Consider the following 23,788-nt stretch of genomic DNA (forward strand, 5'->3'; position numbering starts at 1 on the left):
TCCCGCTCTGTCTCTGGTGAATCCTCTCACCCTCCGCATCTCTGGCCTGTACCCCAGTTCTGTATGAATAAATAAATAAATCTTAAAAAAAAAAATCATCATACAGGATGGCACATGGGTGATTTGGTTATGGGAAGCCCAAGGGGATTACAACTGAGATGGAAAAATGCACAAAATGATGTAAAAATAAACTATTATTTAAAAAAATCATCACACAGGAATGGCCTTCTATATGAACTAAAACACCTGATGAATTATTGTCATAAAGGAAGATTATTTTCTGAAAATTTTAGTGACCTTCATATCTAACATTCCAATCATAAGCACTTGATATACTGACATATGTATAAACATTTGAGCTTTTACCATGTGCCAGGGCACTGAACTTGAACTTTGCGTGTTAATATTTCATTTAAAATCTCCAATGACATTTTGTAGATGAGGAAATGGAAGGGTTAGACTGGTAATTCTCAACTGGCTATACATTAGAATCCCCAGAGGTGTTTGTAATTACTGACGCCAGGATCCAACCCCAACTGCTGTAAATTAGGAACTCCAGCAGGGTGTCGGTAATTTTTTTTAGAAAATACACCTCAGGAGATTCTAATGTGCTGACAAGGTTAAGAAAAACTAAGTTGATTGAGGTAAGTAAGTAGCATGGACCTTGGACTTGACATTCTAACTTACACATTCTATGATTAATTGACACAGTCATTAATTTAAAGTTGGAGAAAAATTCCACAGAACAACCTGTTTGACTTTGCCCAGGTCTTGGGGATACTGCAATAGTGATGGCTTGCTACACTTACCTAGTTGTACTTTAAGAAGATTATACTGATCCTTGTGTTGCTGAATCTGAGCTACTTGCTGTGTTACTGCTGTCTGGAGCTGTTCATTTTGACATTGTAATGAAGACATCTGCTGCTTTAATTCCTCAAGTTGTAGATCCTGTGATACGAAAAATAACTCAAGTGTTTTAAATTCACACTAATTAACATTAAGGACAAATTAAAAAATAAGGATTGTTTTGGGTCAGATGTTAAAATACTTGACATTTCCAAAATCATTCCATAATCAAGTAATAATATGTTAATGTGCACAAAGGCCAATTAACATGCAGTGGACTTCAAATAAGGCCCCACTAATAAAGGATAATGACAGAGCTTGTAACCTCACTGCAGTTATAGGCAGTGGAGTTTGAGGCTAGAGGTGGACATCAGGGTGGGTGGACTACAACTCCATTTTATGGTCCATGAAGTCATTTAAGAAATTTATCCAAAACTACTTTAAAAAGTTGGTAAATGTACATGTACATAGGCATTCATATACTCTTAGCATTAAAAGAGGATCATTAACAGAGCATTTATAAGATCAAAGAACTTCCAACTCTCACTACTGTAATATAGCTAGTTATAATTTGAACTAATTCTTTTTTAAACTTAATTATTTTCTTCCAATCCAAGTTTTAAAAACCTGTCATAGTCTATCTCTATATAATTTTTAACATTATATAAATCACAATTTATATGCTCACTAATAAGTAAATGCAATATAATTTATATTCAAAAGCAGTGCTGAAGTTGATTTTCATTTTTCTAAATGGCAATTGTTATAATAAAATTGTGGTCTATATAGTTGCTTTCCTGAATTTTGGAGAATTTCCTTATGGTGGATTCTTAAACGCCATTTTAAAGGGTGAGAATCTTTAAAATTAACATTTCTAAAGAACTTTGAGTTCACTATAGTGATAGTTTCAAACCAGTCTTTTCTTCCTCCAAATCACCATATTCATCAGCTTCAAGTATAGGCAATAATATCATATTACAAGTATTTATATACCATGGCTCCAAAGATTCTACATTTTTCCATTATGGAATAACTATTTATACCAAGAATGGAAATCCTATCAACCACGGGTAGTTTAATGATTTAAAGTTGGATCATTCAAAGATAATTCTAACTTGTTCTGATTTGTTTGTAAACTGATTAAATGCTAAGTATACCACTCTCTTTCCTATCAACAACACAATCTCAACAACACAGATTGTGGAGAAGAGAACATACAGGTAGTTCTCATTTAGAAGGGTCTACGCACACTCTTGACTCACTGCCTCAAATCAGCAAGAGAAGGCAAACAGTTGAGGAAAGGGAGCATTAAACTGCCCCCCTGTGGATACCACCAGTATGTGTTTTTTTAATGAAATTGAAATTTTAATTAATATCAGAAATCTCATTCCCCAGATAGTAATAGATAGTAATGCAGCACTTTCCAGGATTCTGATCAAGGTAACACAATGTGGAATTAAATGAGAGAAAAAAATCCAGAAACACATTTTGAAGGAATGTAATGGAAGGTTTAGCCTATTTATTTAACACAATGCCAATATGGAGTTTCACTGTCAATGAATGATTCTGAAAATATAATTTCAACAGAACTCATTGTCCACTCTAAAAAATCAATTCCCTGTCCCATTTATTTAACTCAGTATCACTTATTCAGTTGTGCAAGACAAATCTAAGGATGATATGTGGCCCTGTTTCTTTACACTGGACTCCAATCATTACAAGCCCTGCCAGTTTTATCTTGTTTGGTTTCCATACTTCTCAGGTTCTGGCTCCTCTACACCATGATATGAGAGTCCCAACAAAACACATGTATTGGAATTCTGTTTCATTAGTTACTGAGTGATCCTGGACAAGTTTGATCCCTAAGCCTCAAATTCCTTATTTATGCTAACCACATACAAAATTTACTTTGTAGGCATGTTGTGAAAATAAAATGAGATAGTATTTAAAATGTGCTTAGTGAACATTTAGAACTGAGTATCAAAAACCAGCAGCTATTTCCAGCAGTCCTCATCATCAGTTTCCCAATTTCCATCTCTATTCCACCACAACTGCCTCCTCCTTGGGCTCCCTTCCTCTGGCCTTTCCTCTTATTCCACCTTTATACAGCTACCAAGTATCCTATGCATATGTACTAACACTTGTGATCTCTCTTCCCTCTCTCTTTTGTCTAGCTGACCCCAGGTACCCTTAGAAAACTAACTTCTATTTTTTATAAATCCCTGCTCCTACACTAAGTTAGGTACCTCTTAGTGCTGCTACATAACTTCTATTACTTATGTTACTAGACAAGTGTTGTGTGTTAGAATTTACTATGAACAGTTTGTCTTTCCCTGACACTATGATATGGGGACATGTCTGATTTACATTTTTATCTACAACATCATGAATAATAAGAAGCGCTCAGTTGTTAAGTTCTAATACTTTTGAGTTTTGCTCTTTGTATCCTCCTACATTTGAAGTACCAGAAAAAATTTTCTAAAGTATGGAAGCATTTATTAGTGTATCAGAGTGTATATAATTCATCAATATATACCTGCTCTCGAATCATATTTTTGTAGTGAGTCACAATACTGTCATGCTGTTCTAATGTTTTCTTCACCTCCTCTTCTTCTTTATCTTCTTCACTTGACTTATAAATAGCTTTAGTTATCACACCTGTAAAAGAAACCTTATTTAAAATTTGTTTAAACTTATAAATATTTCAAATGTTTTATTATAAGGATTTAATCAGTAAAACATATGGCATAAATCCATGACAGATAAGAAATAATCTTAGCATTATTCTTGAATGTCAAAAGGGTTGTTGAGCAAGAGGTAGGAAAAAATCCCTACTTTTAGGCTTATCATATAATCAGTATATGTTCAGAAGATACATATACAATATAATCGTAGGTACTTTGTAATGAACATCAATAAAAACTTTCTAATCTTACCTTCAAGTTCTTTTACTAGCTTTGTAAACTCATGATCAAATATCATACATTCTGGACTGGGAAAATTTGGCTGGGGTTTCTGGGATGCTCTGGAATACAACTCATGTTTGCTAATAAATCCCAGTTTTTCTATGAAATTCTCTTTGCCAATCCTCTTCTCTATTAGTTGTTTAAGTTTCTCTCTATAGAAATAAGCATATGGAGATGCTTTAAAAAAAAGTCATAACAAGACATAAAAGCTTGTTTTACACTGCACTTCAGTAGAAAAATGTTAGCACTATTTCTTAATGCCATTAACAAGTTATTTTATGATAGCATTTCCCCCTTACTTACTTCATGTAGCTCTCAAGTGAGTTATCATTGAAGTAAATTGAAATGCCCAACAGAAGGGCACATAAACCTTGGACCAATTGCTCTTCTTCTCCAAGATTTTCTGCAATTTGTCCTGTAAGCTGAAATCTTGTTAAGGAAATTAATGATTTATAATATGTGGAGTACTTTATTTTGCAATTTGAATCTGACATATTTCATGTAAGAGTTCCATGTATAACCCACATAAGCATAAAACAATCAGTTGAGTACACACACACACCAGCTTAAGCAACCTTCATTACCACTTGAACAGTTTAAAAAGTTAAAATACAGATTAAGGAGAACAAAAAATAAAAATAAGTACTTAAATGTATCTTACTAAAGCATAAAGGATACAAATGGTACATTGGCTGAATTGTGAAGAAAATGCGTCACTGCGATAGGACAATTGCTCAGCCAGGTACAAAGCAGCATTAATAATCCAACTCTTGTCTGTACTTTGCTTCCCTGTAATAGATAAGTTTGCAGAAGTCGCATTCCATTCGTTTAATTTTTTCCCTCCAAAGTTAAATTTGCCCTAATACTCTATCCATTTGTATGAAAAGAATTTTAATATCTTATAAAATTCAGATTAAAAAAAAATCTTGTCAGGGAATGCATTCTTGCATCTTCTATAAGCTATATTTCCCAAAGTGAATGGAGAGTAGAAATCAGAACTGGCTCATATTCATAAGCACATGCTAGAGCATCTAAAATACTAGTCATGGAAAAAACTGATGTGCCAAGCAATTTATGATAAGCTACTTAAAAAAATTTATCAATCCTATGACACTTTACTTTAGTAATATAAATTTGCTTGGTTTCAACCAGACTTTTAAAACTAAGTTTGATAGGAGGTTTAATTCTACTTTCTTCAAAAAACATCAAGAAAAGTACAAAGAAATAATCTGAATTATTTCATCAACTCCCACTAGATAATATATTCTCTAACAAGAAACAAAACATTAAAAACTCATAATAACATGTCAGGTAATAAGAATCACAAACACAATCAAGGAGAAAAAGGTCTATTAAAATAGCGAACCAGGGGAGGAAATTCTATGGGAACTACACCTGAAGGGGGGGAAAAACAAACACTGTTTTAAAATGAGCAATGATGTAAAATATAAATAATTTAATTACAAAAAAATAAATTATCTAACCTATACAAATAACTGGCTATATTGCTGCAAAGTATAATAAAACTATACTGAAAACTAGCATGTCCATAAAAATTTTAGTTTTCAAACTTTAATACGCCATATTTTGATACTGTAACCTGCATCTTCATTTAGATAAAATTTGTTTGAAACAAAATAATGAAAACTAATACCAGTAATGCATCACTTTAAGGCAATTTTGGAATGTATCCGAAATACAATTAGTCAAAGGTCTAGACAGGAAAAAAAGATTTTTTTAAAAGATTTATTTATTTATGCATACAGAACTGGGGTAACAGGCCAGAGGTGCAGGGGTGGTGAGAGGATCCACCAGAGACAGAGTAGGGAGCAGAACAGATAGACTGATGAAGTACACTGATGAGGGGAGCAGTGGCCAGGACAGGAGAGGTCTGCCATGCCATGTGGGTCACCTCCCTGGCAGGGGACCAAACTCACACTGTAGTGGCTGCTGGTGTAGCTAGCTTGCAGTGATGCCCTTTAACCCACTGTGCCACCAGGAGGGCCCGACAAGGAAAAACTTTTAAGTAACTATTACTGGATTTTGAAAACTTTTGATCACCAAGACTGTATACTAATTTTACAAAGCTTGAGATCAGTATCTTGGCCCTTCTGTTTTCCAGCATAATTAACAATGAATTAAATAATTTAAAGTCAGACCTCTTCAAGTTATTTGCCAACTAAGCATTAATTAGTATGAATTCAGTTTTCAGATGAAGCATTCTTTTTGCTCTTTCCTTACCTCTAGATCATCACTATCCCATAATTTATCTTCATGTTGCCCACATAAATTGGAAAAGTTAAAAAAGTTATTCTCAATTGACTGCTGTAGAGAGCTTACAACTAATTACGCAAGCTATAAATGCAAATGACTTGATAATTTCTCCTGTTTATATATGTCTGTATTATTCCTTAGAACACCATTTACAAATAACTACAGTATCTGTAATAAAGGCATTCTATCAAATCATTGGCTTACGTTGGAGTAAAGAAAAATCTAGTTACATTCAAATTTGAACCTCCTAGAAGTATATCCTTTGAAGTCTAACCAAAGGATAAGAGCAAAGCCAAACATAACTAGTCAGAACCAATTTTAAGGTAGACTAGAACATCTCATTCACTATAGCAACAAAGATAATCTAAAATAAAAGTCTGAAAACAAATCTGAAACAAAACACCAAAGTCAAAAGACAAATGACAACAGGAAAAAGAAAACATTAGTAGCCCATTACAGAGAAAAGCTACATTTTCTAAGGTAACATGAGTTCTTATAAAATAAGAAATGATTAACTATCCAAAAGAAAAATGGGCAGATGCCATGAAATTGAAGAAAGTAGAGTTGATGGAAAAACCTCAAATGGTATGTAAGCACATAAAGCTATTCAACCTTTAAGTAAGAGAAATGTAAATTAAAACTCACTGAGATAACATTTGTGACTTCGCAACAGACTGGCAAAAACACAAAATTCAGACAACATGCTGTTAGTAAGGCTTTGTGGAAACATATAACCTAGTACATCGCAATCCTATTTCATCTTGCTAGTGGAAGTAAAAATTGGTATGAGGTGAAAAAAACTAAGGTGCAGAGCAATGCATATGTAAGAGCTCTTCTGCCTATGTGTTGATTTTCTTTTGAAGACTACAGAAAAAGTAAGAGGAAGTGGGGACTAAGATAGATACTGTATACCTTTTCATATATTTTTGATTTCTAAATGATGGATTACCCATTTCAAAACATTTTTTTTTAAGGACTGAAGTTTTAATTCCAAGAATGGCAGTATGGTGTCAGTGAAATCAAATTAGGAGAACCAAACCTTTTAATGTCCCACCTTGTATAAATTCAGTATGCTACTGGGGCCCCAATTTCATCATTTAGTAAACAGAGACAGATTAAATGATCTCAAAGACAGAGGTTAAGAGGATAGGCTCTGACATCAGAATATGAGGATTTATTTTCTGATTCTACACCTCAATATCCATGAAACCCGAGGCAATTTAGTTAACTTCTCCTCATCACCAAATTGGGAATAATAACTAATACCTATGCCACAGGATTGTGTAGTAGATTAAATGGGTTCATGCATATAAAGAACTTAGGCCAGAATATGGGACACAGTAAATGGTCCATAAATGTTATCAACTATTATCCTAAAATTGGAACTGGCAAAGGAAAAAAAGCAATTATATATTGTGATTTAAAAAAAAATTCAGTGAGCTATTCTTGCTGTGTTGTATTAACAGAAATCCATGTATAGCAGAAACACGCAAAGTAAGGACTGTGTAATATTTGTGCAGACTGTATATCCATGAAGCTATAACGTATAACAGAGAAAAGTGGGAGATAATTACATGTACAAAAATAAGAACATGATTAACCTATGGCATCTTTGGTGAAAATGAAATCATATACAGTGATACTGATTTTGAGTTTAATAATGTGGGATAAACTAAAAAAATGTAGAATACAAAAATGTAATCTAATGTATATGATCATTGCTTTGTAAATAAATAATCTAGAGAAAAAGGGAAAAACACTTAAGTTTTACCAATATCTTTTGGTAGTAGAACAAACATTATTCTCTGCTTTCTAATTTCTATTTTTCTAACATTTTCCAAAATGAAAAGAAAAATAATCTATTAGCCATTGCAAAATTGCTACAATATTTTCCCACTATGTCAAGGAAAAAGTGTTAAGAATAAGACTCATCCAACAACATCCTGATCAAGTTGCTCTATTCCTCAAAACAGCAAATTAGAAATTGGGCATAGAAACCACAGATTTTATAGGATAAAAGAGACCCACAAACAAAAAATTGAAGGTGACTTGTTTGTAACAAAAGTTAATATGTTGCCTTAGTTACATTTTCTAAATAAAAATTCTGCTTAGGCCTACTCTGTGCATTTCAAGCGTAGTATTTTTGTATTATGTACTAAAAAAGAAAAAAAGCTTAATATTTTAAACTATTAGTATTAAAATGTGGTTCTAGAGTTTTAAAATTTACTTTCTAGAGGTGGCCTCTGGGGATAGGATATTAGGATAGGATGAAACTATCTAAGATTATTAATATCTCCATCTTGTTTTAGGTGGTGGTTACACAGGCATATTTAACCATGAAAAATCATCAGATTGAACACTTAAGGTTATGTAGCTACAGCTACCAAGTATATCTGTATATGAATTATTAACGTGTTAAATAATGCTCATACTTGAATGACACAGGACTTCAACTGTTACTACCCACACTGCACAACTGAGTATACAACCCTTTTCCACCAAATATTCCACGAAACAAAAACAAATCGAAACCACACACAATCTCCCCCAACACATATGAAACACTAATCCCCAATGGTTATTGTAGAACATGTGTTACATCCAGCATAATCTGTAGTATTTAATTTTAAAAATCTTTCAAATTACAAAATTACAGTAATCTTAGCAATATAAAAGTCATCACATTCTTTCATATACAGATTAATTAAAGAAACAATTCTCAGCCCTAAATTTTATTATCTTTGAAATAGTTTCAGGGGAAATGAAAGCAGCAGATTGGGTGAAAAAAACACAAACCCCACCAAAAAACCAGAACCAAGGAATTCCAGAAAGTGCAAGCATCCCCAAAGGAAGCATAAGTATAGCTTCAGATACTCATAGCTCTTAGTAACACCACTACAATATCCCATGGGAAAAATTGGAGAGCCACTTATAATAGAGATAAACTTGCTGATACACACAAGTGTGAGTAGAATACAACTTCAAACAAGCAGTTAAATAACCAAACAGCAAAACCCAAGACAAAGAAAAGGGAAGGGCCTTGCTTTAAGAGAGAAATGCCTGAGCTTAAACAAGTAATACATACCCGTCTGTCGATCTTATCACCCTGCAAATTATACATTAAAAATTATTCATAAAGATTTAAATCTAGAAAAAAATTCCCTCAAATACAGTCTTTCTACAAAACCATGCCATTAATTTTGGACTGGATAATTGTAATTATTCAGTGTACAAAAAAGCACATACATTTTAGAAGAGAAAAGCCATTTTTTATAGCACTGTGTTACTTAGAATGGGAAGACACAACTATCTTTAAGGATTTTCATTATGCCTTAACTGGAATTACAATGTTAGAATGAAATCTGTGGTAATAGTGGTCAGACAATTACTGTTTAGCTTACAAAAAAGTTGTTTTCTATATGTAATAGCAAAAGAATATCAAGTGTTAAATAAGCAAGGATAAATATAATTATATGGGATAATTTTTTTAAATCACTAAAAGATAAATGATAAGAAAAATAAAATTTCATAGTAAACTGCTTTTAAACAATGAAAGTTTTTTACTCCCTTTTCACTATAGTTATTGTTCAAGCTTCCATTTATAACTACCTATATCTGACACTGATGTTTGTTTAAAAGCTTACAATAAAACCATTCAATGAATGTGACAAAAAAAATTAAAGACAAGACATGCTATCATGGGGAGAATATAGAATAAAATTCCAGTGGATTCAACAATGTTAGCTTTATCCATATTTTTACTCACTTTGAGTGGTTCTGAATGTTGCTAACTATTATACTTTTGCCTACGCATTAACTTGAATTCTAAACAGTAAGGTGAGCACACAAGGGCCAATTATCTAATAGTATCTGACATTCCTAAAAGCTAGCAGCCACACTGTAATGAAGTTTTGTTATTTTCACTGAGTCTAAAGGAATGCAAATTATTTTAATCATGTGTTTACTAGGTAAACTACATGGCTTAGGGACTTGAAGATTTGTGAGCTCACAAACATCAAGGATATAATGTCCAACCAACTATATGAGCAGTAGACTACAATCCTTTTTTTTTTTTTTTTTCTGAAGGGTGGCTCAGTTGCTCCAGGAAGAGAAAGATGGATACACAGCTATGGACCACTTTATTCTATTCCATCTCCTAAACTACTCTAAATTTAGCTATTAATCAGAAAGAAAAAAAATGACATGCAAGAATGTTGTGGAAGATTAAAAACAAAACAAACAGGCCCAAGCATGTGTTCTCAACATGTCACAGACCTTGTTAACTATTTGGAAAACCATTTACAAGAATATTTGTTTTCTTTCAATAAAACTATTTCTGGTTACAATGAACCAATGAGCAGATAAGTCCTTGCCTCTCTCCCTCTCCTCAGCATCTACTGAGGATATCCTTAAATCCATATATCACTGACAGCAAAATATACAGTTGGAACTTTTATCACCCTTTGAGAAATTTCACCCTCTACTTTACCTGTGAGAGGATGTTGGTGCACTGTTGCAATAAAGAAACGGGAGGGTTGCCAATACTTGTAGCCAGCTGAACTCTGAGCAACTGTTCTTTCTGTGTAGCATTTTCTTGCAAAGCATGAGCAAGGGCCACAGCAGCACACCAGTTTGAAAGTGAATCAGTAGAAAACAAACCACCGCATAGTAACTGGCCAGCTGAGACTGAATTACCTGTTGCTACAAAACAATAAGCATGACAACACAAAAATTATTTATGCTGTTTTCCATACGCTAAATAGTGTAAGAACTACCGACCTAAAGACCCTCCCTGGTGATGCACCGAGTTAGGATGCAGCACTGCAAGCTAGCTGTAGCCACTTCAGTGGAAGTTCGATCCCTTGAACCGAGGTGATCCATATGTTGCATGCAGCAGACCTCTCCTGTCTTAACTGCTGCTCTCCTCAGCAGTGTATTTCATCAATTTGCCTGTTCTGCTCCCCACTCCGTCTCTGGTGAATCCTCTCACTGCCCTAGTACCTCTGGCCTGGACCCCAGTTCTGTATGCATACATAAATAAATCTTAAAAAAAAAAAGACCTAAAAACTTGTTAGCGAGTTATATTAAAATTGATTGTCAAAACATCTTGGAAGATAAAGAGCAGAACAAAGGAAAATCAGGAGGATCCTTAGGCATCAAATTGATGATAGAAATATTCTAGAAAACTATTAATTAAAAACTACATTTCTAAAACAAATTCAAGGAAGTGCCACATTTTAACTATTCCCTTACATCCAGGAACTTATCATTTACTATAGCTTGAAAGACAATAATTTACTTTTTAAAACAAATCAGAATTATTTACCATCAATGGTGGAAGGCAGCAGTGTTGACACAATTTCTCCTTGTCCTTTCTGGTTTTTATATAAAAAACACTGGAAACAATAGAGAACTGCACAGCGCAATACAAATGGCTGCCTTTCATTAACCATGGACATGAGAAGCACTACAATTGCTGGCCTGTCACATTAAAAAGAAAAAAACAAAAAGGAACAATTGCAACTTAAGTACACAAATAAATAACTAGTCACTTTTGTTGACTGAAAAACTCTAACCAAAATACAGAACAGCTAAGGACAGGTGAGAGAATGATTTGTCTACTTAAGGCATGTAGCTAGGAAGCAAAAGAGGAGTAATATTAGCCTAAAAATTTAAGGTCCAAAGACTACATACTCTTAAAATACCAACATATTTATCTTGTCAGGCAATCTCTAGATTCAAAACATACAAATGAACATAATAAGTAAGCTATATTAATGAGATAGATAAAAACACAAAGTAAATTTTTATTTCCTCAGAGGAATCTCAGTATTTCCCTCTTCCTACCTTGGTGGGTTTGAAGGTGCATTTACAGAAGCAAAGTAATCTTGGTTTACTTGGCAGCCTCGAATGACTTCTGATACAGTATTAATGGTCTGTTAAGGAAAAATGGAAAAAAAGGAAATTTAAAGAAAGTGTAAGTCAAAAAGGAAAGCCATTTTCAAAAGAAGAAAATGATACATTCTTTTTGACTCTAAATGTCAAACTTGAGAAACCAAAAATTCAGTGATAGCATTATACTTGTAACACTTTCTCAATATAACATTTTAAAACATTAAGAGTAGATCTGTAATTACAAATAACACAAAAAAAATGACACTCAACAATCTCAGAAAACTAAAATCCAGAATAACCTCTAAGAATTTTTTCCTACAAAACAAGAAAAGTATGCTTTAAAGTGAAATTAGAGTGCAAGTTTAAAATATAGCAAATTAAAAATTCAATTTAAGGAGGAGTTGAAAATATAAGAAAATAGAATAAAAAGACAAACCAGGTCAAGAAAAATCCAGCAATCTATTAATAGAGTTGCAGAAAGACAAGAGGAAAGAGGAAATTATCAAGGAATAACAAAACAATACTCAGAACTGAAGGAGAAAGATCTTCAATGTCAAAGGATACAATGAATGCCAAAACTAGTTGGATAGTAAAATATAAAGTCTGCAGTTCAATAAATCACCAGAAAAAAATAAAATTTTTTAAATTTCTGGAGTGAAAAGGCAGGGTAATCAAACAGGATTAAGATTCAAAATGTCTTCAGACCTATCACATGCAACAATGGACTTATGTTCTGAAAGTTGAATGTTAATTATTTCTGATTTCTATACCTAACCAAACATTAAATTAATTCTTCATAACTTTTAATGGTAAAGGAAGGTCATGCAAGAACTAAAATCAATTCTCTTGAAATTTATCTTCTTAGAAGTAAAAAATGATAACTCAAAGAATAGGAGAAAAGACTGGAAATCCAGAAACCAAGAAATTCAAGTCAAGGGGTGCTCAAGGGAAATCCGAGATGGATGGTTTGGGGGGCAAAAACAGAATAAACAGTCTATATTGAAGCAGGAGGATGGAGAACCACCAGGAAGAGGTGTAGCGTGGGGAAAAGCATATATGATCATATTAATATGCATATTAATAGATGTAAAGAAGCAAAGAGTGAAGAAATGTACAATGAAGAAAGAACACTAGTATGACTCAGGAAAGAGGAAGGGATACTTAGAAAAAAGATAAAGGGTTTTGGTTGACTTAGCAGGGTACAGTATTGGTATAGCTGTAAAACTGTAAAGCCCTGATTATTGATTCAAGTGTGTATTACTAGTGACAGGAGGAAGTAAAGTGAGGAGGTTACATAGGGAGAAAGTGACCTTTAGGTTGGGAGGGGTAAGGCTAAAGACAACTGCTTTTGATTATAAGTTTTATTATTGTCTGGGTTTTTAATTTGTTTTAATGTGAGAAAATGGAAAAAAACTTGAAGTAAGCTTTTCTTAAAGTTTTTTAACAAAATAGGTAGGAATCAGGAAATGGTATATATCAGGGAAGATAACCTACACTTTAAAAATAAGACTACTCAAGACTCAAGTCTTACTTGACTACGTCAAAATTAAAATCATAACATACTGTGCCCTCCTGTTGAACACAACACACCTAATGAGAAATCTTCAAAGTTTTAACATTATTGATATACTATTAAACTTGAGAAATGAGCATATAACTTGGAATTGATACTGTCATTATGTTAGTTATATTTCAGTAAGATAGCAAGAAATTTACATTATAAGAAAGGCTAATTGTTACTCTTTTGCCTTCAGTTGATAACTAATTCTTCCTAGGATTCCTGATTTCAACTTCCACAGAGAAACTCCCACATGCATTTGATTTACCTCAGTCAGAATGTCAGCAGGAACTCCAGTGGCCATCAGGATAGTACAAAGCTGCTGCAATAAGCCACACTGGAACATAGCTTTCTGGCAGCTACTAGTAGCACCAGGAGGGTTGGTGGGAGATACCAGTACACGAACAAGCTATGAAAAAAAGTGAAAATATAATTTGTCTTTTAAAGAGTTGAAAGACTACTTAGAGTACATTTGGTTTATATGAATAAGAGTATCTATGTGAAGAATTCCTTCATCTGCTCAGTTAGATCTGTCTGTCTATGTGTCTTCATGATCCTATGACAATACTCTGTTCTAGTACATATTATAGTATTTGCTTAGGTCTGCTTTCTTTAAGTAATTGTGAACTCCAGAAAGTAGGAATTTCTTCAATTAGTTCTGTAAATTAGTCCAATAAATGAATGAACAAGTAAATAGCAGTGCAGCTTTCTTCTTATTCATTAAGAATGAATGACCTAGGGCCCTCCCTGGTGGTGCAGTGAGTTAAAGCACAGCACTAAGAAGCACTTCCGCATGAGTTCGATCCCAGCCTGCCCCGGAGGTGACCACATGGTGCGGCAGACCTCTCCTGACCCACCCACTGTTCCCCTCAGCAGTGTATCTCATTGATCTGCCTGTTCTGCTCCCCATTCTGTCTCTGGTGAATCCTCTCACCCTCCGCATCTCTGGCCTGTACCCCAGTTCTATATGAATAAATAAATAAATCTTTAAAAAAAGAATAAATGACATAGTTATAGAGTAGGTCTTAAAATACAATGGCCTGAGGTGTGATAAATTCTCCTTACAATGGAAATATTTTTTTTTTAAAGATTTATTTATTTATTCATACAGAACTGGGGTACAGGCCAGAGATGCGGAGGGTGAGAGGCTTCACCAGAGACAGAGTGGGGAGCAGAACAGGCAGATTGACGAAGTACACTGCTGAGGGAGGCAGCGGGCGGGCCAGGAGAGGTCTGGCTCGCCATGTGGTCTCCTCCAGGGCAGGCGGCAGGCGGGAATCGAACTCATGCAGAAGTGGCCTCAGATTCTCAGTGTTGCGCTTTAACCCGCTGCGCCACCAGGGAGGGCCACAATGGAAATATTTAAAGAGAGGTTAAAACTAACAACTGGAGACATGGGAGAGGAGTCACACATTAAGCAAGGAGTTGACCTCACTGACTGTTAATGATAATGAAATTCCTAAGATTCTATGCACTTATGATTAGTTAGAACTTGAACATGAACTTATAGAAATATCAAAAAAGTCATCTCATACATTACCTGTCGTTTTATAGTAAATATACAGAAGTAATCAATGAAAAAGTAAACTAGATTGTTTTAATAAATAATTTTATTACTATAGTTGTAAATATCATAGATACCTCACTATGAAAGGGGGCTTTTTTGTTAGGAAGAGCTAAGAAAAAATAAAGTGGTCTTGAAAAGTGGTATCTGTGTTAGCAAATAAGCTATCCAGCAATCATTAGAATTTGTGAAAGACCTCAACCAGTAATTGATGAGTAATGAATAGTTAGTTGTTTCTATGTCCTACTGAACAGACATTCTCAAAATGGGTGATTAAAAAAAACTGATGTCACCTGAGAGAGGCTATAGGAATAATTACATACTGGTTGCTGTCTTTGGACCTTTGCAGTTAGATATTCCCAGATTTTGTTTTTAATTTTTTAAGGTTTATTTATTTATGCATACAAAAGCTGTGGTGTAGGCCAGAGATGTGGGGGCAGGAAGGTGAGAGGATTCACCAGAGTGAGGAGAACAGACGGGATTGACTGAAATACACTGATGAGGGGAGTAGTGAGGTGAGAGAGGAGAAGTCCGCTGTGCCATGTGGGTCACTTCTCTGGCCGGGGCTCAAACTCAGGCCACAATGACTGGTAATAGCAACCACATTGAGACTTCAACCACTGTGCCACCAGGGAGGCCCTATGTCAAAATTCTTAACACTCTTAGGTCTAAGGATAGCATACCTGTAGCATTAAGTGCAGATTGGTCACTTTCTGTGCAGACCAGCCAGAGTTATCATCTCCAACTTCAAACCAAGGTTTCATACGTTGAATATATGAGCCTTCTTTAAAAAAATTTTGATTTGAATTGTTGTTTTTTAATAAGTTTTGGAGCAAAATCAGACAATCTTCTACCACTATACCTAAGAAAGAATATAAAATAAGTATTAAGGCTAATAAAATCTGAAGGAAAATTTAACTCCCATTTAAAAGAAATATTATTTTCATGCTGAGCATCTTTTCCATATGGCAAGACAGACCCTATTCTGACCAAAACCTGAAAGCTCCTGTTCCGGTCTTTCAATCACCTCTTTGACTTCAATTATCTGCTTACCTCAGTAACTCATATTGTATCTTCAAATCCCAATTTAAACATCATTTCTATAGGAATCATTAGCAGGACTCAATGATGAAGATAAGATCACCTGCAACATACTAACAGCAGTCTATTCCTTCTATTATTATGTAGTCACTCTCTTCTCTAGATTATAATTCATGAAGACAGCAATTTGTGAATACTCTACTTGGCTCTGTATCCTTGGAGACAAGATACAAGTATCCATATAGCTGGTTACTATCAAATATATGTGAGATGGATGAATCAATCATATCTTATATGACCTCTAAGAAGCACCTGACATTGTTGTCTTTTCCTTGAAACTTCTTTTTTATGTTTCTAAAATATTAACTAACCTCTCCTGGTGTTCTTTACAGATCTCTGGCTGTTCCTCAGGTTATATTGTTCACTGTTCTTGTTTTCTAATATTTTATCCTTTTTCCTCTTCTCTGCTTCCAACACACTCCACAGAATAAGTCTCTTCACACTACAGCTTTAATTATTATCATAGCCAAAGTTTCCCAACTGATAGCCATTTTACCAGTGCTAGTTTAATCAAATTTTAGTTTGATCTACAAAGCATATGACTCATGCTGGACGCTCAAGCTTTTCCATATATTTTCTTTCTCCCAGTTTCTTCTAAATTACCATCAGGTATGAGTGTGGTACATTTGTTCCAAATGATGAATAAACACTGCTACATTATAAAATTACATAGTTTATATTAACATTCACCCCTGTGTTGCTCAGTTCTGGGTTTTCATCTATCATTATAGTATCATGCTCTAAATATGACCTGTGCTCTACCCATTCATTCTTCTTTCCTCCCAAATGTGAAGCCCTGACAGCCAACTCTCTCTACACAGTTTTGCCTTGTTTTCACAAGTCATATATCTGGAGTCTGTATGTAGCCATTTCAGACTAGCTTATTTAGTTTAGCAATATACATTTAAGGTTTTCCTGTGTTTTCATTGGTTGGTAACTTTTTGTTGTTGAATAATATTCCAATGTATGGATATACCATAGTTTGCGTAGCTATTTACCTGCTGAAAGGTTGCTTCCAGCTTTCATGTGCAAGTTTTTGTTTGGATATGATTTTGCCACTTATTTTGGTAGATACCAAGGAGCTTAATTTTTGGACCACATGGTAAGAACATGCTCAGCTTGGTAAGAAACTGAACTGTCTTCCAAAGGGGCTCTTGCATTTCACATTGCCACCGGTCACAAAGCAGAGGCTCCTGTGTTTCCTCATCCTTACTAGTTTTTGGTGTTGCCAGTGTTTTGGATTTTCACTATTAAAATATCATGTAGTAATTGCTTTGATTTGCATTTCCCTACCGACATTTGTTGATTGCCACTTCTATGCTATTTGCCATGTGCATAACTTCATCAGTGAGGTGTGAGTTCACATCTCTTGCTCATATTTGACTGGGTTGTTTGTTTACTTATTGTTAAGTTTTATTAGATCTTTGTATATTTTGGATACAAATTACTTTTCAGATATGTGGTTTGAAAATATTTTCTCCCACTATATGGCCTATCTTTCCACTCTTTGAAAAGTATCTTTTTCGGAGAAACTGTCAACCTTCATGAAGTCTCACATCAGTTTTCTCTTCCATGTATCATATTTTTGGTATTGTATCTAAGAATAAGTTACTTTTGCCTGCAAATATGACAAACGAGGCTATTTTTTGGGAAAATAAGTTGAAGTCTGTAACAAAACTCAAAGAAAGCAAGTCATTAAGAACAGATGTTGCTGTTCATAAAACCAGAAAGATCCTTCACTCCAATTTAAAGAAATCTAAATCAAATTCTACATTATCTGATGAATGATCAAAAACTCTTAACCAGTAAAACTATACTAAAAGAAAAAACTCTGGCCCTAACTCAAAAACTAATGCATACATGAGTACCTTTAAAAAAACCTGTTACATTTAACTTAAAACAAAATGCTTAAGATACAGAATGCAAATGTGAAACATATACCCTCATCTCATGAAGAACCACTATAACTCTCTCTTCTGCAGAACCATAAATCTCCACTAAATACAGCCGGCCAGCAGGACTCTGTGAAGGTCCTGGAGGAAACAGAATGTCAGTGCTCTCCCGCTACCGGCAGTCTTGCTTGGAGGAAGCATGCCGCTGCATACATTTGGAGCCTTGCCTTACAATCTCATTTACTCAGTCACCTCCCAAAATGTGCATCTCTCTCACTATTTTACCCTCTTTCATTTCTCATCTTAAAATACTTTGTGCTTCCCCTATTTAATCATTTTCTTTTCCCTCTTTAGAACACCCCCATCCTACCCTGTCTCACGCTGATTATATAGATCTTTATTCCCCTACATGCTAAGTGTGCTATCTCAGTCTTTTTAGAGCACCTTCTTGGAAAAGGCTCAGTCACCTGAAAACTACCCACCTGACTTTTCTATGTGTGTTCTCTTTCAGCTGAGTCTGAAGTGGTAAGATGAAGGAAATCATGCAATTAAGTTTTAGTAATTAAGAGAATGTAGTTTTAACGTAGAGCTAAAAAACGTATCAATGGGGCAGACTAGAGATCTTCACACACAGAGACATTTTATTACAACTATCATACCATTGTCAACAAGCAAAATCTGTATTAAGTGTAAAGAACAAATTTTTAAAGCCCTTAGTAGAAAAGACTAATGAAAACATTGTATCATCTTGAGATAGAGTTCTTAAACAAGTTAACAAAATCATAAACTGTAAAAGATCAATATATGGCTGTATTAAACATATAAATTTTAAAGCAACACTAGAAACACACTAGAAGATAATTGAAACATGTATAATCAACAAAGTATTAGCATTCAGTATGCCTAAGAATGGACTGAAAAAGGAAAAACAATCTTATACTAAAATGGGGAAGCAAGTAATTTAAATGGGCTAAAAGACAAAAACAGGTTGTGAATAAAACCACACAAAGATGGTTATCCCATTAGTTTAACAAATGAAATAAAGTCACAATGAAAAACTGTTTCACACTAGCCTTAGTTTCCTGGTAGTTTGCACTGCCTGAGTGATCTAGGAAATCTTAAATTTATAACCTGGATCCTAAAATAAATCATAATCCAAAGCATTCTAAAGAGTACTACTCCTGAAACAATTAATATATATATATATATATGCTTTCTTTGAAAGAAATGACCTTCACCCTAGATTTCAAATTCCTATAAAAAATTCTGTTACATATACTCATATTCTACAATACACAAAGATAACGACACACACAAAAATATTAAACCATGTGTAAGAACCAGCAGAGAAAAAGTAGCAGGCTCATAAAAATTAAACAATTGGTATTATCAGACACTGTGAAATAGTTATTTTTATATTCAAAGAAATAAGATAACTGAAAATATTTGCATAGAAGTGGAAATTATAAAAAAATTACATAGCAAAGAATCAAAAGGGCACCTAGAAGAGAAAAATCTAAAAACTCAGTGGATACATTTAATACCTGGTCAAATATAAAGAGAGAACTGTTGAAAGAGAGACAGGTCAGGAGGGATAATCCAGAATAAAGCTTTGAAAGGCAAAAAGAAGAAAAGATAGGAAAAAAAGCAAGATGACAGAGTCAAATCAGATGACAGAATTTTATTTGAGTTTAGATAGGAGAAAACTGTGGCAAAATCATATTTGAAAAGCCATAGCTGAGATTTTTCCAGAACTGATGAAAGACTATTAATCTAGATTTCAGAAACCTAACAAATATCAAACAAGAGAAAAGGAACCCCATACTCAACATGCTGAAATAAAAGAAAGAGTATATCAATTCTAGTTTCTCCTTCCATTTGCATTCCTCAGAAGCCAACAATTTAGAAAATACAAAAGTAATCTCTTTTAAGACAATCTTTTCATACTATACCTCCATCGCTATTCCCTTCCTCTGTAATAATATCCAGTAGTCTTTCAAAAGCATTTTCAAAAGCAACAATTTTCTGGATTGCTCCATTGCTTCTTGTTAATGCCTGCAGTAGTAAGACACCCTTTTGGAAAAGAAAGATAATGTTTAGTGGAGTGCAACTTTTACAAGACATTATAAAGTTACTTTAAAATCCAGAATTTGAGAAACATGGCGTGATTTCCACAATTCCATCTTTTTCACTTTTTTAACAGGGAAAACAAGAACAAAGAAATTGAACAATTTGTGTCCCTAAGAAGAAAAGGGGCAGGAACTGTTTCACTGTACAATATAAATATACAACCTTCTTTCATATTCATGTAATCACCAAACAGTTTTCAAATTTGCCTAAATAGTTAAGCATGATTATCTGTCTCAGATATACTTTCTACTTGCTTCATAATAGTAGTAAAAGAAAACTGTGCCTCTAATAATTTAAATCAAACATCATCATATTTGAACAGAGAAAGTTCAGATATCCTTGTAGTTACTTGGCTCCAGGATTCCCAAAAATTGATTCTAAGTTGTTAGAAAAACAAAAAAATGAGAATTCAGTCTCAAGAATGGCATGTCTAGTGTGAAATAATTCACAGTTGTCTTTGCTTCTGAATTTTAGATTTTTCTCAATTTCTGTTGAGCTAGGTTTAGTTTATATTCTAAATCTTTTTTCACCCAAATAAACTCAGTTAGCAGTTTCTGCTTACTTTATGTCAAACAAGTATTTTATAAGACTTGAAGAGCCCAACAATACCAAGGTGGTCAAAGAGATAGCAAATATTTTACAAAAATAGTAGATGTTACTAAGAGGAAGAGGAATATTAATAGGTAATTCAAAAATCCTAAAGAGGCTAATTAGCTGTTAGTATTGGATATTATTACTCATAAGATATTATGAGAAATTATTATTTTATAATTATTCATATTATTATATGATAATATAATTCATATTATTCATAAGATAAAAAAGCGTGACCTTACACTTTTTCCTGACAGTCTCAACATTAAGATGAGAAAAAAGGCAAAAATGGTACTCTTTACATGTCAAATTCTTCTGTTCAACACTATCTTAACTGCTAACAAAGGGAGGAAGAAATACAGAATGCTGAGATTCTGAGTTAGATAAAATGGGTTTCAAAAAAGGATTGTTTTATTTATCAGCAGTGCAACTTTGAACAAATTACAAAAACCCTAAGTCTTACTAGAATGATGTGTAAAACCAGTTCATCTTTTGTCCCATGGTTTATGAGTAAAGGAAAAAATTTTTATAGAACTTACTAAGTACATACATACATGCCACTTGTAATTTATCAACATGTGTTAGTTTCTTTTCTTGACCATTAAGAATCAAACACATCTACCAGAATTTAAAAGAAGAAAAGAGAAAGGTATAAAAGAAGGGAAGAGAAAAAGTATAATATGCTAAGTAAGCCACAAAGTGCTATGAGTAATGGTAAGATTTGCCAGTTGCTTGAAACCAAACAAAAATATAGCTGCAAAACACATAAAAACCAAGAATCTAACAGCAATCCAGGAAGAGATAATTTTTGGCATATTATGTGTAAGTGTATTATGTTACCATTTAAAAATACCATGTTGATACAAATACTGTAAGATTTAAATGCAAAGGTGAAAAATTTATCTGCTTGGATTGGAAATCAAGATTCTTTCAATTTTGTCTTGCTTTGTCAGTAACTAGTTGTGAGGTTAAGATCAACATGGTATACTAAGTATACCATTCTTATTATACTAAGAATGAGAAAGGCACAGGTCTAGGTACCATGAATACAAGCATGAGTAAGAAAAATGATATTGTTAATGAAGAGCAAGTCACTTGGTTTAGTGTCAATATAACAACATCCCCAGACATTGAACCATGTAAGTTTTACAAAGTTAACCATTTAGAATTCTCACCCTCATTTGACTGCATGAGTATCTCAAAGGATTTTCCTTGTAATCATTATTTAACTATGGAGAATGTGGATTTATTGTCCATTCTGATTTATTTTAATAGTTGTGTATAAGTTTGAGTATTAAATATTGATGTACTATTGTTTTATTGCCTACATGTTTATTGTTATCTACAAGTTGATCAAAACTCTAATATATTAGACATTTAGGAAGATATTTTTAAAATTAAGTTGTAGAGCTAGATTATCAATTGGTAGCTTTACCATGAAGAAATCCTGAATTTGTGAAAGGCATAAAATTAATAGCAAAATCATTTCGTGGGCGGGCAGACTAAGGGGTATATAACTTAGTGTAAAAGAACTTTAATATGATGAGTGTGCACAAAGAGAGAAGACAGGATATTAGTTTTCCAATATAACACCCCTTGTGGGTAAATGCCCAGTCAAAAAGGTCTGCCTAAAGGGTTGCCTATGGCTCAAAAGCTTGCCACAAATCTAAGGCATCTTCTGGCAGGGAATAGGAAGGGGGCAAAAGGGCCAGACAAGTCTGGGAACAAAGAAGGAAAATCAAAAGTACAACTCAATATAAAGAATGCCACTGGCAGTCTCCCCTCATGTCTCTCACCCACCTGTCAGCAAGTAGGCACATCTCTTCCGGAGTAGACCTGCCTTCAAAGTCAGTAGCTTCTCCTGCCCCCTCAGTTTTGTCCCCTAACTCTCAGTAGCTAGTCCAAGGTTATTACAGTAAAAGGGTGGCAGGGTACAAGGTATCTTCCCCTTTATGGAGATGTCTCTATTACAATTTGTCTCAGCTGAAATATAGGATAGGTGGGAAACAGAAATATTGTGGCCCTACATATAACGTAAAAAGACAATTTTCCGGGGCCCTCCCTAGAGGTACAGCGGGCACAACACTAAGAAGCTAAAGCCACTTTAGCATGAGTTCGATCCCCTGCCCCGGAGGTGACCCACATGGTGTGGCAAACCTCTCCTGACCTGAAAGATTTCATCTGCAAAGTGAGATTAAAAAGTTACATATTTTTCACATTTAACTTACATCATTGCGTATAACTTCTCTGGAATCTGCTAATAAGTCCATCAATCTTGAAACACCTAGCAGCAAATAGTGAAAAACAGTAGCAGGTCAAAAATACATGCAGTAACTCCAATTATAATTTATCATCGTATCATTTCAGTCTCCTTCTTTGGGAATGAGCCTTACTTTTAAATGAAAATGATATAAGAAAAATGAGTCACTTACCCATAGGACTGACTAAAATAATTTGCTGCACTTGAGGTCCTAACTGTTTCAAAAGAGAAGTCAGAAGCCTCACACCAGGCCAGCGGACATGGAAATCAAACTCCTGTAATATAAACATTTTAAATACTTAACATCTGTAATTCACATTTTCAAGAAAAACATTTTTCAATTAACACTGGTACCCAAAACCACAAACAAAAAAGAAAAAGAAAAAGAAATTTAGTAAACTTTAAAATCATAATTTGAGAAACAAAAGCAATAAAAGAGTAACCAATCAGTAACCAAACTGATTACTGATGAACTGTTACTGTTGGGTAAAACAAGATTATATAAAAGTGAAAATAAAAAGGAGGCAATATTTTCATAAATTATATAATTTTAAAAATATGTATGTGGGGCCCTCCCTGGTGGCACATGGGGTAAAAGAACAGCACTGTAAAGCTAGCCGCAGTCTCTGCAGCAGGGGTTCAATATGCTGCCAGGGAGCTAACCCACATGGCGCAGCAGACCTCTCAAGTCACCCGCTACTCCCCTCA

The 23,788-nt window shown here is 34.1% G+C and overlaps 1 protein-coding gene across 1 annotated transcript in view; it reads right to left on the bottom strand.

The window, feature by feature from the left end:
- The window catches only part of USO1 (USO1 vesicle transport factor), a 60,066-nt gene that overhangs the window by 9,611 nt on the left and 26,667 nt on the right, over positions 1–23,788 (bottom strand). The window contains exons 6-18 of the mRNA XM_004681441.2: positions 23,253–23,355; positions 23,049–23,104; positions 20,049–20,169; positions 15,787–15,965; positions 13,808–13,948; positions 11,934–12,022; positions 11,413–11,567; positions 10,576–10,787; positions 4,491–4,601; positions 4,116–4,234; positions 3,783–3,964; positions 3,383–3,504; positions 810–948 (exon numbers count right to left, since the gene is read on the bottom strand). Of these exons, the coding sequence (XP_004681498.1) occupies positions 810–948; positions 3,383–3,504; positions 3,783–3,964; positions 4,116–4,234; positions 4,491–4,601; positions 10,576–10,787; positions 11,413–11,567; positions 11,934–12,022; positions 13,808–13,948; positions 15,787–15,965; positions 20,049–20,169; positions 23,049–23,104; positions 23,253–23,355 (1,729 nt within the window). The remainder of the gene's footprint in view (positions 1–809; positions 949–3,382; positions 3,505–3,782; positions 3,965–4,115; positions 4,235–4,490; positions 4,602–10,575; positions 10,788–11,412; positions 11,568–11,933; positions 12,023–13,807; positions 13,949–15,786; positions 15,966–20,048; positions 20,170–23,048; positions 23,105–23,252; positions 23,356–23,788) is intronic.

The sequence above is a fragment of the Condylura cristata genome, unplaced genomic scaffold, assembly GCF_000260355.1.
Source record: "Condylura cristata isolate star-nosed mole 26May11 unplaced genomic scaffold, ConCri1.0 scaffold00012, whole genome shotgun sequence".
Lineage (NCBI taxonomy): Eukaryota > Metazoa > Chordata > Mammalia > Eulipotyphla > Talpidae > Condylura > Condylura cristata.